At 45.1% G+C, this 17906-nt stretch overlaps 1 protein-coding gene across 2 annotated transcripts in view; it reads right to left on the reverse strand.

Moving 5' to 3' along the window:
- ADCY5 (adenylate cyclase 5) overlaps positions 1-17906 on the reverse strand; it is a 319280-nt gene that overhangs the window by 29139 nt on the left and 272235 nt on the right. For both annotated transcript variants that reach the window (XM_019553709.1, XM_019553710.1), the window contains exons 9-11: positions 7949-7971; positions 3139-3283; positions 689-786 (exon numbers count right to left, since the gene is read on the reverse strand). In XM_019553709.1, coding sequence (XP_019409254.1) covers positions 689-786; positions 3139-3283; positions 7949-7971 — 266 coding nt within the window. The remainder of the gene's footprint in view (positions 1-688; positions 787-3138; positions 3284-7948; positions 7972-17906) is intronic.

Consider the following 17906-nt stretch of genomic DNA (forward strand, 5'->3'; position numbering starts at 1 on the left):
CCCGTGTCCCCTGGGAATTCATGCACAGGATCAGGCCCATCAAGCCTGGGGAGTGCTTGCCCTGTTTACCTGCTTCCAGAGACATACCCCAGAGATTGCCAGGGGTGTCCTGAAGCAGGGAAGACAACGCTTCTTCTCCTGCAAGATCAACGGGTGGGACAACAGGCTTACCTAATGAAGCAGATCAGCTGTGCTGGGACACATCCTGGACACAGCTGATCTGCTTCATCTGGCAATGTCAATTTGTAGTCTAACTATCATGTTTTGCACCTGACACCAAGATCCAAGCAGAATGAACAAGAAGCTGTGATGGACTGCTTCCTCCCCTACTCGGTTATGGTGAACGATGGCCCAAGCTTGCCTGCATTCTGAAAAGCCGGCTGCCTCAATACGCAGCTGTTCCCATTTTAGCGATTTTCTTTTTTCTGCCGAATTATAAATGCACTAAACCAAGTTTCTCAATCCAGAGGTAAACATTCAGAGAAGTCATGCTGGCAAAACAAAACCCCTTGTGTGCCAAAGCCAAGGTTAACATGCTATAGCCAGAAATGAATGCACTCAACAAGCATTTCATATCACTTAAGTAGGAATTATTTAGAGAGTTTGCCTCCCTCTGGTACACTGCAGCCTTGAGGAAAGAAAAAAACAAATGCCAGAGTACAGAAATAGCAAGGAAAGATCTACTCACTGTGGCACGATTGTGATCTGAACAAAGCAGATGAAGAGGAAGACTAAGGAGGCACAAGCCACATAGGCTCCGAATCTGTCATCCACCTGCTTGGAATACTGGTAGGAGAAGAACAGGTTTTAATAAGCATAGCGAAGACTTAGCACCAGCCTGCTCCTCCCCCAAACAAATACCCGACTCAGTGCCCCCCACAGAGCTACCAACTGGTATTGGAGATGGGCAAAAATTTCCCTTCTTTCCTAGCAAGTCTGTGCAGCAACACAAGCCCCGAGGGTGCTTGGGGGAGCCCAAGCAGATCGAAGCATGATTTATATTCTGCCCCTTCCAGGGTACATATGAAAATAAGACTGAGAACACTGGTCCAGATTCAACTCTTTTTCCATCATTGATTTCCTCCCATGGGATAAATACACTGCTAGCGAGTCCTGTGAGAAAAATTGGACTTGTGTTATCCAAATTGTGTGCACGCTGCTAGTCCTAAAGCACATGCAAGGACATGGCTGCACTGTTTTGATGACTGCACAGCTACTGAAGGCACCTGATCTCCAACTACAGCTCTTAAACCAAGGAAACACTCAGGCCCTTTAAACAGGTGAACTGCTAATTTCCCTTATTAAGTTATAAAATGAAAGGGGGAGGGGAAACCGCCTCTTCATTTTTAATTCAAGCCCAATCTGACACGCTTAGAATTTAAAGCATACTGTAATTACTGCAAAGGCTTCCTGCTTTTTAACCAGGGTGTTCGTTTCATCCGCTTTCTATGTTACCCACATTATTTCTAGGCATAGTAATAGAACAGGCAAGCTCAACCTAACCTGACCAACGCTAGATTTATAGATCTGGCTTCTTCCATTAAAAATGTGCCTTGCCCTTTTATCACCAGAGGCAGGGTTTACGCTCAAGATAGCCCCAGTTGCCCCAGAAACCACAATATTTAAGATAAAAAAGGCAGAGCTGAATTTTTCCCTAGGAAGGATAAAACCGTACTTCCTCATACAGTTCCCATCATTGGGATATCTAGGGGTCAGATTCTATTGCACCTATTGGGCATACAAGTGGGCCCCAAAATCCAGTCTTGTGGTACACTTGAGACCAAGTCACAAAAAAGCAAGGAGGAGGGCAATAGCTTGACTTTGTTCTGTTTTAACCATTTTAAGGCATTTGAGCAGGGTGGAATAGAATCACCTCTGGTTGCCCAAGTCCACTTACATGGTTAACAGGCGGAATAGAGTTGGCTTTAAATTTGGAATGAGCTCCTGCACAGCCCCCAATGACACACTGCCACTTATCCTACAGATGAGACAACTGAAAAGGCAAAGAGGTTTGCCTCTGATGGTACCGGCTGTCTGGGACACTCAGGAAACAAACCCAGATCTTCTGAGTCACAGCCCCATGCCTTAGCCACAAGATCATCCTTCCTCTCCTAAAACGGTAGGCAAGAATGTTGAAGAGCTGGATACAGCCAGGGGCAGATGAAGGTGGGGTGCAGTTGTACCCCGTTCCTGTGTATAGTCCAGTGATGTTTCTATCCCCCAGGCCAGCGTGAGACACCCAAGAGGGAAGGAAGGAGGGACCAGCCACTGCTGCTGCCACTGTCCCTGCGCGAGCCCAGCTCCTGTCCAGTTGCTCCCCATGGCTGGCTCCCTGGAAAAGTGGTGCAGGAAGGAGAGGACCTGCTCACTACCACCACCACCTTCTCTGGCCGACTTGGGGGCAGGGGGAGCCCCAGGATTGCTCCTGCCTCACTGCAGCTGGGGACTGTGAGGAGAGGCAGCATGGGATGCTAGGCTCAGCTAGAGACAGCAACAGTGGTGGCAGGGAGGTCCGCCCTCCCTGTGCCTGTTCCCTGCCCCCTCCTCTTCCCCTGTAACCTCACAGGTCTGAAGGCTCCAGGTGCACTTGGCCTCATCCCCCCTAATCCCCATAGTAAAGATGCATCCACCTTTTTAAAGTGCTGGATCTGCCTGTGAGCAGGGCTACACAGTGCCAGGTGGCACCAGGCAGAGATAACTGACCTGGGTCTGTATGTGCTAGGTCCTGAACTGGGAACAATATAATTACATGTGTCCAGAGCACACAGCTCTGCTGGGAAGCTTCATACACAGGCCCCTTGAGTGTTATCTTGGACAGGCCTCGCAAAACTCAGAAGAGCATTCTGGTTTCATTCTGCACTTCAACCTTTCTGTAAAAACAGACCCTTTTAGTGAGAGAAAAAGAGAAATGGCCTGGCATGCATTTCTACCATGCATCTCCTTCAGCTGATCCCTGCTGCTTTACAGGAAACTCAGCAGAAGTTAAGATTTCTTTAGAGTTAATGTGATGGGCACATAAGAGTCCTACCATCAGAAACTTAATTTAAAGCCAGGAAGTTAAGTTTGATCTTAAAAAGAACAATAAGAGAAGTGGCAGTCACTTTGTGGTCTCTTGCAGTAGTACTTGCAGGACATTACCTTCTTCTCTAAGTCAGGCTCCCTGAACGTTAGGAGGAATTTGCGCACGTGCTCAGAGCGTAACCGATCAATACTTCTGGCATCAATTGCACGGCCCAGAAACTCATCCACCTCATCTTCGGGGTTCATACTTTCCTGGGTATTCCTAAGCAAGTCACAAACATGGAAAAGGGTGAGAACTTGATGTTTTCCCCACCAGTGTGATCCAAACAATTATTTCACTCTATGCTCTTTACTTCTTAATATCTCAGCTAGACATAAACTGACAATTTGGCGCTATTCATCTAATGATCTGGAACTGTTTGCATCCCCATCAGTCAGGATATTTAATCTAGTGTCCTTCCTTCAGACCACCTCCAACATCAAGTTGTTAGCTCCCCCATGCATCAGCCTCCAAAACCAAACTAGGTTTTCCTTCCCTTATTCTTCCACTTAATTCTCTCCTATAACTCAGTACTGTTGTTTGTAATTTGCTGAGCTTGCCAAAATTACTCTCTATACCCTTTTCTTTATTGAATTTTTTTGTTGCACTTTCAAAATTTGGAAAAAATCTCCAGTTTTGATCTTCCGAACTGGTTTCAGTAACAATTAAAGATAATAGGCCCAATTCCCCTCTGTGTTATTTCAGAGCTGTGCTCAAAATAAATACATAACAACTTTTACTAATCTCTTTCTACCTTTAAGGTACGAAAAATACAAGGCAATGTAGGAGTAAAACCTCATTTCCAAAGACATAAAGGAAGATCTTCAAACAGCTAGTGGATTTTTGATACCATAATTTTTTAAGGCCCAACTAGAGTCTTCTTAAATGGACATCAATTTCAATTAGTGCTAAAAACCAACAAAAGTGCTATAAGCCCAACCCTCTTAATAGGGTCTCAAATTAAGCATCCAAAAGTCACAATTTATTTTAAAATCAGTGTCACGTGACTTCTTTCTGGTCTGTATTTAACTAATAAATGGCAGAAATTGAAAGCTAAAAGCTGAAATGTTGTTATTCTGCTTTATTTCCATCATGCCCAACTACATGTACTTCATAGTAGATCATAAGACAATATGATCCCCATCTTCAAGCGTGATCCCAATCAATATAAGGCAACGCCACAGTGATGCCACAACCCGCATTATGGGAAATCAGCCATTGTTCAAGGACCTCCAAGAACAAAATAAAGCACAGTGGGAAACACGAAAAGTGCTGTTGCAGACAGAATTATATGGAAAATGATACCCATTTAAGGAGGCTCTTGTTGGGCCTCGAAACATTATCGTACCAAAAATCCACTAGCTGTTCGAAGAGCTATATAACAGGATCATGCACACAACCGACATCAGTTGTAACATGCCTATCACTGAAAGGCCTTTATAGGCATGAGTGTTGCACACACAAGCTACTCAGATTTTTAAGGCTGGCCAAAATGGGAACAATATCACTGTTCTTAAAAATAATAATAATAATAATAATAATGCTCCTAATGACTTGTATTGAAAGATGTTTCACTAGCTTTTAGTTTTTTTGGACCTGGTTTTCAGAAGTGTTAAGCACCCACAACTTCTGTTTCACTCAGTGGGACCTGTATACATCTGACCAAGAAAAGAAAAAAAATCAGGTTTTACTGCAGTATGACACACTGCTGGTCATACAACTCCAGCCAAAGGAAGCGATACCAATATATACTAGCTACATATATTAGAACAGCAAAACATTACGTTTGAATAAGTGTATGGGAGCAGAGTAGGGCTGCTTTATTTTTTGGCTGCTGAGGTTACTCCATCAACATATATTCCACTTCTGAAACAAAATTTAGTTTTCCCCTCGGAGGAAAGGAAATTTAATTTACTTCTAGATGTTTGTTTTAAAGAAACCACATCTGCTCAAATATACAAAAAGCCATTGCTTATTTTCATCCAGGCCTCATAATCCCGTCCTCCAGACTCATTAAATGAGCAAGGAAATTGCTAGTTTTCGTATTTATAGAATGCGATCCAAGTTCCTGCTGGTTATTTATACATTTGGACCATTTAAATTTAGCCGTTTTATATCACACAGGGGATAAGTAAAATCCTTCTCCAAGAACCCCAGGTAAAGACATCATCGTCGTCTCTGTGAGCTTCAGCTGGAGTCATAGTTTCGGTACAACAGCACAGCATGGGAGGAAATGGAGGAACTCTCTGCAGCTCTTGACCACAGCTGGCTGTTTTAGGATCAGCGAGCGGGTCGTTCCACCTCTAACGAGAGTGTGTTTACACTGTAGTCACTGCTGCGTCTGCAGCTCGTGCAGACATACTTATAGCTGGCTTAGGTACTGAATGAAGTCCATTCTCAGTAGCGTGGAGCTCAGCTCAGCACCGGATACTCACCTAGGCATTTGTCCAGTTCATGGATTGTTTCTGAAGCCTGTGCCGAGTTCCACGCTGCTGCAATTACATTGCTGGCAGTATGTAAGCAAGCTAATTTAAAGCAAGATCCAGTCTGTCCACAGTAATCCCTTACTCTGAAGACAGCTTCTCCTGGAATTCATGTTTATTTTTCTGACTTTCCTAAACATTTAGTTGCATCAAATGCTTAAACTCAGAGTTCCTTGTGGGGTTTACCCCTCCTGTTCCTGTTCTCTGGACCGCGGCCCTGCAAGAAGCACTGTTGGGGCAGTTCCACGATCTGGTGGGACAGGGTATAAACCTGTTTATATTCTGGTACAGGAAGAGTCACCAGATATGCACAAGCATGGCCTTCCTGGACCTTCCTGAACCACCTGTCACCTCCCAGTTTGGTTTTAAAATTTACTTTTATATTCAAGACTATCAGAATCACAATGCTCACAAGCACAGTGGTATTTTTTAAATTTAGTGGAAAAGAAAGCTTGGATCCTTCTAAAAGAAACTTTGTGAAAAAAAAAAAATTCCAGAAAATGGTTTCAAAATTGTGCCTCTTCCCCCCGATTCAAGGCAGAAAAATTCTGAAACTCAAAGTTTTTCCACTAGACAGAAAATGCATTTTCCACCCATATCTAGCAAAAAGCTCGTTACAGCTAATATGATCTCAGGCAGTAGTCCTCAGACTATAAAACCAAAACAAGCAAAGGGATTTTAAGTCAGAACACTAAATTGGAATAAAAAGAAAGACCATACTTGTTTGAGGGCAAAGTTCATAGTCAAAAACCCATCCTTCAAAAATCTTTAAAGGCATTATACACTGGCACATGAACCTGTGTGAACTGGAAAATTTTGAATAAATCTCTCAGCTGAATGACATGCCAGATGAACGTGACAACAGTGCTCTTTTCTTGCAAATTTATTGACACTACATTCTCGTTACTACATTCTTCCAGTAATGGTTCAACATCATTAAACATCTTTTATATGTAAATTTTGTTCTTGGTACATGTTCAGAAACAACAGCAGCAGCACAGGAATCTTTGGGGACAGGGCAGAGAAAACATTTCTATTACAGACTTAGTAGAATTGCAGAGACTAAATAAATGTTTTGTTGGCAGGGTTGGTCCTTAGTTCATATGAGCCAACATTGTCAGAAATGGCCTGTGATTTTTGATTGCGATGTTTGCGGCTGTTCAACTTGGAGGCACCATAAAAAGGTCTGGTTTTCAGAAATGGGATTCTCCTCTGTTCCCCTTACTTTTGGTCAAGAGGGGAAGAATTGAAAATCAGGCTCCACTGGCAAAGATTTTGACCTCGATCCTGTGGACTGTGCCAAAGGTGACCTGCGATATTCTCAGGGCTGAAGAAATCTGAACCATGGCCTAGGAGGGTCAGTGCAAAACTCAGAACCCGAACCCCATGGCTCTAAAATTAACTGACAACATCCCTTTGGGCAATGTCTCTGCCTCAGATCCTCTGCTTGTAAAAAGGGTCTTTCCTCATTACTCGGTAGGGCTGAATATTCCCTGGGTATCCTGGAAGGGCAGATTTCACCAATCCTAAATCACCACAGACAGGTAGCATTCATTTATATCTCAGTGAACAAACATGTATTCACAAGTGTCCTATTCTACCATTGCCTCACTTGGGAACTAAACTTAGTATCAGCAAAGAAGCATCGATTTGTTTCCTAGCCAACCTGCTCCCCTTCACTACTCACGACAAATCGTTTGATTGAAACAAACTCGAGGAAAGAAAAAAAAAAAAAAAAAAATCTAAAAATTTTTGTATAGCTCTGTTTCACAGCTGAGTTTCTTCTGATTGAGCTTCCACATCCCACAGTGGAACGACAAGACGCTGCTGCTGCTCTTGCTGGCTGGGCAACCTGGGCCAGGGATGCCCTATGAGACCAAGGACCGCACCGCACGGAGGCAACAAGTGGTCTGCCTCATGGGTCTTCCATTTTATTTCTGCGGCCTTCTTGTTCTCCCACGGTTCCTACCCTATCACTTTACCTAAGCTGAACTATACTGACCCACTCTCTTTCAAGCCCTTCTCTAGAATTCCTTAAATGATAAAGCAGAAATATTATGACAGTGGTTACTGCTCAAGATTTTTCACGCAAGGGCCCTGATTAAGAGGGTCCCATGTGTACCAGTACCATCTAGAGCTGGCTCTGCCACTGGCACTCATTAATTCCCTGGCCAGCCCTCTCAACAGAGATGCTCAGAAACAGGGTGTTCTTGGAGGGCCACCAACCCTCACGTCCCCGAAGGGCATCCCTGCAGAGCAGCCGTTGCATCTGATCAGTGAAGACAACCGGGGACTCCAGGCCCCGGTGCTGGCTCATTTACCTAAACCATTAGTTTCATTTGGAGGAGGAAGGGGAGGAATCTAGAACCAGCAAGATTTTATGACAAAAATAAAATGTGCTTACTTGTCCTTGGGATCTTCAAAACCCTGAAAGAAAGCAAAATGAGATGTAACAGTTAGGAAAAGATGGCCTTGGGCACAGAGGAGAATTGTAAAAGATGGCAATTCATAGAGAAGCTTTCACAGTATTCATTTGCTACATGCTGATGGAGAGCCTTGCCGAGCCAAAGCAATACTCCATGTCCATATAACATTAAATCAGAGAGACTGAGCAGAACAGTTTTATATAAATAAGTGGTCTTGAGATAAATATGTGGAAGTTAAAGGAATAGCTTCTGCCCCTTCAGTTGACTTCTGTCATGCATTATTTGCCATGACTTTACAAAGAGGTGACGGATAGAAGTGATGCAACAGAAAACTACTGACTATGTGTACCGGAGGCAAAATTCAACTCGACAGCAGTCAATGGACATGCATCTACCCCCAGACAAGTCTGAGCTCAGCTCATGCCTGCCTTCAACCACAAGGGAGCATATTTACATGTCCGTTTCTTCCTCAATATTTAGCAAGTCTTTGTTCTGAATGCATTTGGTTTCTTAGAGCCATTTCTTCTTGTAGCCCCAAGGTTTCAGACGTGCTCAAGATTTAGCCAATATACACAGATTCGCAGAAGTTTAGGGCTGGAAGGGACCGCATGAGATCACTGGGTTCAGCCCCCGTGCTCTGGGCAGGAAAGACTAGTGGAGCCGAGTTAAGCCAGGTCTTGTAACATTTCCATTCTTCTCACCTTGCCAAGTATTTTATGCAACCAAAGTTTCTACAACAATCACAAGCCATGGGGAAAGGTCAGGTCAGATTTTAACAAGGTATTTAGGTGCCTAATTTCCACCGACTTCAATGGGAACCTAGCAGATAGCTGCTATTAGAAATGTGCTCTTGAATGAGGATTCAGGTAACCCAGCTCTGCCCTGTTTTGAATCCCTCTTTTCTATTCCCACAAGAAAAACACATTTTTACCAGTGCAGATGCGGCAGTTCCTTGGATTTCGGCTTTAATTTAAAATTCAGCATTTCCTTCAGGGTCATTTGAGTTTATTGAATAAACTGTTCAAGCATTTACAAAATCAACATGACTTGAGGGTGATCCAAAAGGTCCCCGAAGGGTAAAACCCCCACTCATTTACACATAGCTTGAAGTGTTTATTAACACAGGTGATAGATCAAATGGCTCCATAAATACAGGCTTGATATAAAGTGGACAAAAATCTGCCTCCAGCCCTAACTGCAGTCAACAGAAACTGGGCCTATATACAAGGGACAAAGATCTGTACATCGTATTAAACATTTCTAGGAAGCATAGTTAAGACAGATGCAGGGTTTCTATGTTCTCCCTTCCCAATTGCTCCAGATCTCACTTTGCTTTGCAAGTAAAATGATGCTATTCCAGCTGCTAGAATGACAATCTCTGCCTGAATGCAAAGAATTAACATGGGTCCGTTCCTGGTTGTGCATTATCATCAGTAATGCAATCTGTTAGCTAAATTTTACCCCAGCTGCATTTACTTAATGCCATTGGAGACAATGACATTGTCCAGTTCTTAGCAAAGGGAGAATCTGGCCTTGCATCAATAATTTAACTATCTGGTGATACTGCGAACGGCAGAACAGAATCTAGAACACTTACTGAGCCACACAAAAAGGAGAAAAGTGTGTTTTTGTCAAGTCACCAGGCACAACCATTTGGTCTACTGCAGTGGTTGTCAATCTGCAGTCCATGAACCCCTTGGGGTCCAGTATCTAAGGGGTCTCTGAAAGATGCCTCTGATCAACCAAAAGTGTCTGAATACCCACGCTTACAATTCAAAGGGGTTTGCACCTCCATTCAAAATTTGTGAGAGGTCCGCAAATGAAAAAAGTTGAAAACCACTGGGTCTACTGCATAAGAAAGGATAATTTCTACACAGCTACTTTCAGATTAACGCCTCACTTTAAAATAGAAACCTGCAGCTTCGACACAGCCATTCAGGAATGCAGATAAAGAACCTCTTGTTCCCATGCACTTCACTGCTAACCACCAGCAGATTAATTTCAAGTGGAAAGAAAGGTACAATAATGATTTAAAACTAGTACGTCCAGTTAACCAAGCCAAAGGATACTGCATGTGCTTTAGATTTAATGTTAAATAGAGACTCAAACATCACTCAGAAATTTGTTTTGCTTAAATCATTTGACAGCTGTCAAAGTCACTGGAAGGTTTTTTGTTTCTTGGTTTTGTTTTTAACCCTCTGAGCAACTCCACAACACGCCAGAAGCAACAGCGCACTGATTAATCATGTAGAAAAAATGCTCACTAATTTGTCTGGTGTCACAACCAGTTGTGTTGGAAGGAAAAAAAAGAAATCTGAATGTGAATACCTTTCATCCAGCCAACAGGGGGTGGAGAAAATGTGAAAATACAGGCTCGCTGAATGTCCAGCTTGGGTTTTCAAAACGAGGTATACAAGTACTAGACCACTCTAGGCGCAGACAACCTGATTTTCAAGGGCCGCAGAACACCCACGGTTCGCACTGAAATCCTGAGCCTAACGATTCATTGTGAATTAGAATTAGACACCCATTTCAGAGCGCTCTCAAAAATGAGTGCACCTGACTTTTCACGAGTGTGAAAAGTCAGATAAACTTTTCACAGGTGAGCATATCTGGCAGTTTTGATTGTGCTCAGATTCCACCCACCCTGCCCCCCACAAGCAAACCCATATTTGAAAATTTAGCCCTAAAATTATGTATAAACATAGTTCATACAAGTTACCTATTTAAAATGCTAAAAAAACCCCAAACCCTTTCTAGAAACACAGGAAATGTTTACTGAGAGACCTCCATGCTTGCAGTTCAATTTATCCTGGTTGCCCAAAACGAAAAAATATATTTTTGCTCTCTGATACATACGTTATCCTCATTTTCTTTTATGGCTCTTCACCTAATGCAATTAAATACTTAAGTCCAACTTGAACTTTAATGAAAGGGAAGCAGTTTAAAATTAAATTTAGTGGAAAACTCTTTAGCTAAGCAAATTAAATGATTCACTTCAAAACACTCCCATTTCAGATGAACCACTGTTTTCTTATTATGTAAAAGAGTCTGTAGGCTAGTTTAAAGTATTCAAGAGTCAATTATAGGAAATCTTCCTTATTTACAGAAAAGCACTTCTTTGGGATACGGAAAGTAAGGTTTGGGGATTTGACACCACAATCTGAGAGTAGCTTCCCATAAACATGTCCTCAAGTAGATCCTCTCCAAGCACTTAGCAGAAGAGCATGATGTTTGCAATTTGCCATACACTCTACACACATATTTTGGTCTCAGGGTACATATATATATATATTTGTATTACACCCAACAAAAGAAATTGCATGTCTTTCGGGGCTACTCTCAAATAAACAGAGGCAGGAAGTATATATTTAATGATAAAGAGGTACAGATTAGCTAGTAGGATTTTCTGGGCAGATTTCACTTTAATCAATGCCCTTCAATTGACTGGATGTGAGCAGTGGTGACAATAATGTCTCTCCTATCCTCTGACGGCAACCCACTATAGTTTGTTTGCTTCTCAAGGACTGAAATGCTCTGGTTTAAACAGAAGTCAAGATTGGCTAGCTGGGAGAATTTAAAGGTCTGGCTCATACTCCAGGACAGACTAAATGATCTCAGGGTCCCTTCTAGCCTTAACCTCTGTAAAATCTATCTGAACATTACAAATCACAGCCAGCAAGTGACATGTATTCCTCAGTTTTTCCACCACGTTTATTGTCATAACATCTGTGCATCTCAGATGCAAGTTACATATTTCTTAACTCTTTACATGCAGGACTGCTGGAAGGCACCAATCCAGATCAGGGCTCCTACTGGATTAAAATCACAGAAAAGTAGGACTAGAAGGGGCAAGAGGCAGGATCATCCCTATCTAAACTATCACATACAAAATCTTTGTCTAACCTATTAGCAAAACTACATTCAACCCTGTTACACAACCAAACGACGTAGCACCTCGACCTGCCACAGGTGATGGTGATGAAGCGAGTGTCGCCACACTCATGTCAGAGGCACAAGGGCGAGAAAGCCAGCAACAAGTTGAATGGTCAAGGTAAGTAAGACCTTGTGCATACGAAGGAAAGCCATAAGGGTATTCATAGAGGATGTAGTTGGCCATCTGAGCTTGAGCACCACAGCTGCAACCAGTGTTGCTGGAGACGTGTAAAGAGTGCATGCTTGCCCTAAATGCTCCAAAACCTACTCTGAGACTCTTAAGAGCAGTCTAGGCCCTGCAGAGCAACTACCAGCCTGAGGGGCAGAAGCTGGTATTGAGGATGAAGTTCTCCAGCTGCAGTTCTTGGGCAGCATATGGCCTGCTCCAGTGATGGGAGGTCCATGCTGCGGGTGACATGCCATCCGTAGATTTGATGAGCATATTGGTCTAATTGGAGAATGGGTTCCAAGACTTCAGGTGATGGTGGGTTTTCTGGCTTGCAACTACTAGGCTGGAGGTGCCAAGATTGGTCTGGACTTGGGCTTTGAGGCCTAGGGCCAGGGTGGCAGCTTGTCTATGGATTCATTAATAGATTCATAGATTGTCAGGGGCTGGAAGGGACCTTGCAGGTCATCGGGTCCAGCCCCAACAGGGATGTCGAAGGGTAGAAGGCCCGAGAGGACTGGTAAACAGCCAACAGGAGTTGGCATAAGGCATCTAGTGATGGTTCTCAAGATACTGTTAAGGGTGGAGTCCACTAGCTTAGGGTGCATGCTCCCACCCCATGCTGGTGCACAGTACTCAGCAGGAGCATACACAAGTGCCAAAGCGGAGGCACGAAGCATTTGGAAACTTCCACCCCAGGTGGTGCCAGCAAGGCAATGGATGAGAGCTCCTCTGCTGTTAACCTTAACCTGGACCCCTTCAAGATGCCGGCGGTAGGTAAGGGTCTGGTCCTGGGTAGATCGTGGCAACCTTATCTTGGTCTACCCTGTCAATGCCTCTGTGAGGGAAGCTCATGCTGCACTTCCGTTGCTGCCGCAGGTAAAGCAGGGGGACAACAGTGGCCAGTATTAGGCACTGTATGAAAGTGTAGGTGGACACAGTATCTGCCAAGAAGAAACAAGCTGCATGTAGTGAGTGTGACAAAAAAAGGGGAAGAGACAGGTACCATACCGGACTGTTCTCCCCAGCTGCTGTACTGCATCTAAACAACGGTGGATCTAAATCAAACTCGGGACTAAGCACAGCCTCACATTTATTCTTTTAGAAGATCACCCCAAACAGGCTCTGATAGGCAGACAGCCACACACAAATCATTTCTTATACAAACGCACTCAACTGAGAAAGTGAGTGAAGAGCCGTTGCAAGTGCTTGGCTTCTATAGAAGACCAGGGTTCGTCTGATCTATGCAGCTGGTTCTGGGTCTTCTCACATTGCCTTTGGTTGGAAAATGTGATTTCTTTTGTCTGGAGAGACTGAAGGACTATCTGTTTAGACACTGTCTTTTCATTCCAGGTGCAAGTCAATGAGGAACCTCATAATATTTAGAGTACTGAATGGCCTGGGATCCAAATATTTTAAAGGTCATGCTTTTTAAATCTGAGCATGGCAACAAAAAGCCCTCAGGCATTCTACTGGCAGTGTTTGGAAACTAGGATTAAGGGAGATTTTTAGGACTGATGGGGATTCCTCTGTTTAAGCAGCCTCAAGATGTACCCTAGGGATGTTGGTTAATGCCTCAAAATCTCTTCAGTTAAGACAAAAAATATTGTTTAATTTTATGATGAAAACAGTAAACTTGGATGCTTAATGTGATCTCCATTGACATCATAGCTCAAGTTGCTACATAAGGATCTGGCTATACAAGTAATTTCAGACCTGCTCTGCTTTTCTTGGCTTGATGGCTGTGCCAGTCATATACTGGTCTGAGACAAAGCAGCACCACCTGGGTATAAAGGATGAGGTACCCCAGGAAGCTGAACTTCTGTGATGCCACCACCTACATCAACCGTGTCTGCTGCCAGAGGGGTTACAACAGCAGTCAGCACAAGGACGGGGAAGTCAGGATTTCTTGGGAAGTAAAGGACAGCTCTAGAATAGAGGTGACAGAACAGATCTTATTCAGGGTATGAATCCTTTAGCCCTGTCTTAAAGCACATCTAAGACAAGGACTGAATTACAATGCATTCACTACCGAAGTCATTAATGAAGAACTGATTCATGTCTCCTGTGCAGTGTTTTAAACCCTGTTTTAAGTATTCCCAGTGCTGGAGTGTCTACCAATTCCCACAGAAGACTACATTATTGCACTAACTGTAATTGTATAATAATAAAATTTGATAACTATTCTAAAACTAAAAATATTCCGTTACCTGATTCCAGGACTAGGTGAACTGGCAGCAAACCCCCAAAACAATAGTTCTTAATAGCAGACGGATTAGAAGATCTAAGAGGTCTGTCTTTACTTTTACATCTGCATGATCCTAGACACTCAAGATATTACGATATACTTTTATGAAGTGACATGGCTTTGGATTCGCAAGCAGTTATTTTATATAATAGCCCTTGGAAGAAACTGAAGTGCGAGAGAGAAAGAACAAATTAGTATTACTCCCTAAAAATGTTCATGGCATAAGATGTACTAACAGTTTATCCAAGGACATCACAAGATATGTCTGGATAGCCATCTCAGGATTGCAACACCGAATCAGTGACAGGAAAGCAGCAGTGCATCAGACGTTCACTTACCCCTGATTAGAGGGGTGATGTGTGCTTTTGCCAATCCCAGAATATTTCTGGTTTGGGACAAATGCAGATACTACTCACCCAGGAACAAATACAACATCTGTTCCTAGCCTCTGTTCCAAAATTTTATTTTCTTAGATGGATTTCTATGAATACCTATTGCTTTAGCATAGGGGGGCAATTATTTCAGGCGGGGGGGCCGCTTCCTGAGTTTTGGTAAGCCATCGAAGGCCACATGACAGGCAGCCAGGGGCAGATAAATATTAATTTTGTAAATTTTTTAGGGTCCCTGCGGGCCGGATAGAATGGTCTGGTGGGCCACATCCGGCCCACAGGCCACATTTTGCCCATGCATGGTCTAGCCGCTTTTAAGAATGGCAGTAATTGTTATTCCCTGGATTTTGACTGAAAAAGCACTACAGTATCACCTTTGTGTATTTCCACCAACAGACACTGCCCTTGGGAAGAGAAGTAGCCGGGGTACATTGGGCCAATGAGAGCACCTTAGCCCAGATCACCGTGCCTGGGGAAAGTGTTGGCGGTAAGGATGGTTTTGGGATCTCACTTTTCCTGCTTCAGCCAGGGTTGGAGTCAGACTCTTGGAGCAGGCTGTACATTGAAGGGAAGGGTGACTCTGTTCTTATCCCTCTCTGGTTTTGGCAATCTATTGTTTGCAGGAAGAGAGTAAGTGGGAGACCCCTAGAAGTGGGTGAGGGAAAAGTGCCTTTTGGAGTCAGCTTAGAGCAGCAGGAAAAGATGAGGCCCTTTGACGCCAAGCAGCACCTCAAGGAACCTCAGCTTCTCCGCTCTGTGATACTCTTCTGCTAGGTAGCCTTCATAGGAGGGCTCTGCTCAAACCTACCCTTTAGATCGGGGCGGGCAATTATTTTGAGCAGAGGGCCGCTTACCCTGTTTTGGCAGGCTGTTGAGGGCCGCATGGATAGCCCCACCCCCAGTCACCATCTTGGGACCGATGTCCCAGGGCCAGCTCTGGTGGGCCCAAAGCGGGGCGCAGGCTGGCAGGGGTCCGTGGAGCTGGGCTGTGCTGCACCAGCAGGGAGAGGGGAGCTGGCCTGGCTCCACAGCCCCGGCCAGCTGGGACCCTGCACTCCTGCCACCCTGCTCTGGGCCCCGCCGGCACTGGCCCCAGGACACCGATGCGGGGCCTGTACTCCCACTGGCTCCCCGCCCGCTCACACCCAGTGCCCCCCAGCTCCATGGTACAGGTGGGGGGCAGTGCACAGCCCTGACCCCCTGCTCGCCAGTGGGGAAGAAGCTGTTGCTGAGTGTGGGGAAAAGTGGCCCCTCGCCTACCCCATGGCTGGCACTCCCTTCTGCAAGCGCTCGCAGCCCACGCGGGGCTGTCTGGAGCAGGCAGGCTGTGAGTGGCTGCAGCACTGGCCATGGGGCAGGCGAGGGGCCACTTTTCCCCGTGCTCAGCACCAGCTTGGCAGTGGGGCCAGGTTACAAGGTGGTGCTGAGTGCAGGGGGGTGGGTAGAGAAAGCACCCCCTCCCCACCCCATGCCCGGCGTCCCGCGCTGCAGCTGCTCACAGCCTGCGTGGGGCTGCCTGCTCTGGACAGCCCTGTGCGAGCTGCGAGCACCTGCAGTGCAGGGTGCCGGGCATGGGGTGGGCGAGGGGCCACTTTTCTCTGCACAGGGAAAAGCCCAGGGAAAAGCTGACCACAGGGGGAAAAGCGGCCCCTCCCCTGCCCAGTGCCCCAAGCTGCAAGCACTTGCAGCCTGCGTGGGGCTGTCTGGAGTGGGCACAGGCAGCCCCACACAGGCTGCAAGCAGCTGCACCACAGGATGCCGGGCACCAGGGCTCAGCTCAGGCCAGGGAACTGCAAGGGCAAGGGGGAAAAGCGGCCCCTCCCCTGCCCAGTGCCCCAAGCTGCAAGCAGCTGCACCACAGGACACCGGGCATGGGTGGGGAGGGGCCGCTTCCCTCCCTACACTCCTTCCTTGCCTGGGGTCTCCCCCCACTTACCTGAGCTTCCCACGGGGCAGTCACATGCTCCTGGCCCAGAAACCCCAGCTGGGGCTTCCGGCTGTGGGGTGGAGCTGGGGGGCCCTGATGTTGTTGGAGCCTACCGGGCTTCCCTTGGGTCCTACTGCCCGTGGTTCATGTCATTTCTGACAGGAGCCAAGGGCAGAGAAATAATAATTTTTCAAATTGTTTTTAGGGGCCCCGTGAGCCAGACAGAATGGCATCATGGGCTGGATGCAGCCCGTGGGCTGTATTTTGCCCATCCCTGCTTTAGCAGCTCAAATAGTTCAAGTCTCCCTTCTTACTTTATAAATGAAGTAAGTTCCTCTGCAGATGAACATCAATATGGATTTAAAGAAAATAATAAAAGCATTTGTGGAAATCATCAAAAAGCAGATCAGTATTCCATAATGTTTCAGCCAGGGCTTTTTAAAATAATAGTGGTACTTTGAGATCGTGCATTGCAATTACTAAGCTATTGTACATGTAAGGAGAAAATGCTGAATAGGCTTACAGTGGCCTTTTCACTTGTCATTTAGCTACAGAAATAAGGCAGCCTCTGTGCAAAAGGAGCTGATGGACAGTCCACTTCCCTCCTAATATGAAAGTGTGCACCTTCATTGGCAGGTTGAGCAAAGTATACAAGTCATGAGTTGGAACGAAGAATGGATTGCCTTCTTTCATCTGATAAAACTGTAGGTGAGCTATGTTAGAATTTCCAAAGGATATTAAACAAAACAGCATTTGGCTACATAAATAAAGAATGAACAAAGAGGAAGAAGGAGGATGTTATGCAGTAAAAATCAGGGCAGGTAGGCACAGACAAAACACTCCATGAATACTTCACAGTTTTCAAAAAGGGAGGGGGATGATGAGCACAGTGGCAAAGGCAGGACGCCTAGTGGGAGTTAGAGTATAGAAGTGGAAATAACCACATCGCAGGTGGGAACGTTCAGTCGAGAGTCCTAGATGATCTCCATCCTAGATTTCTGAACAAGCTGGCACATGAATATGCAACTCTGGTTGCAATGCTTTGAAATGAATCTGTCAAGTTGGGGATTGTACCCTATAACTAGGCACTGGCAAGCTGGTGCTAGACCAGTTTATGAAAGAACGGCATGATCCCTGTAACAGCAGGGGACCTGACTCGATGACCCAGAAGTCCCTTCCAGGCCCACATTCCTGAAGGAGAACTGGCAGTGCCCACATCCTGTGTTTGGCCAGAGGGCTTGGTTTCCCAACGCTGTCAATCAGTGCTTTT

The sequence above is a fragment of the Crocodylus porosus genome, unplaced genomic scaffold (genome assembly GCF_001723895.1).
Source record: "Crocodylus porosus isolate Cpor-Errol unplaced genomic scaffold, CroPor_comp1, whole genome shotgun sequence".
Lineage (NCBI taxonomy): Eukaryota > Metazoa > Chordata > Crocodylia > Crocodylidae > Crocodylus > Crocodylus porosus.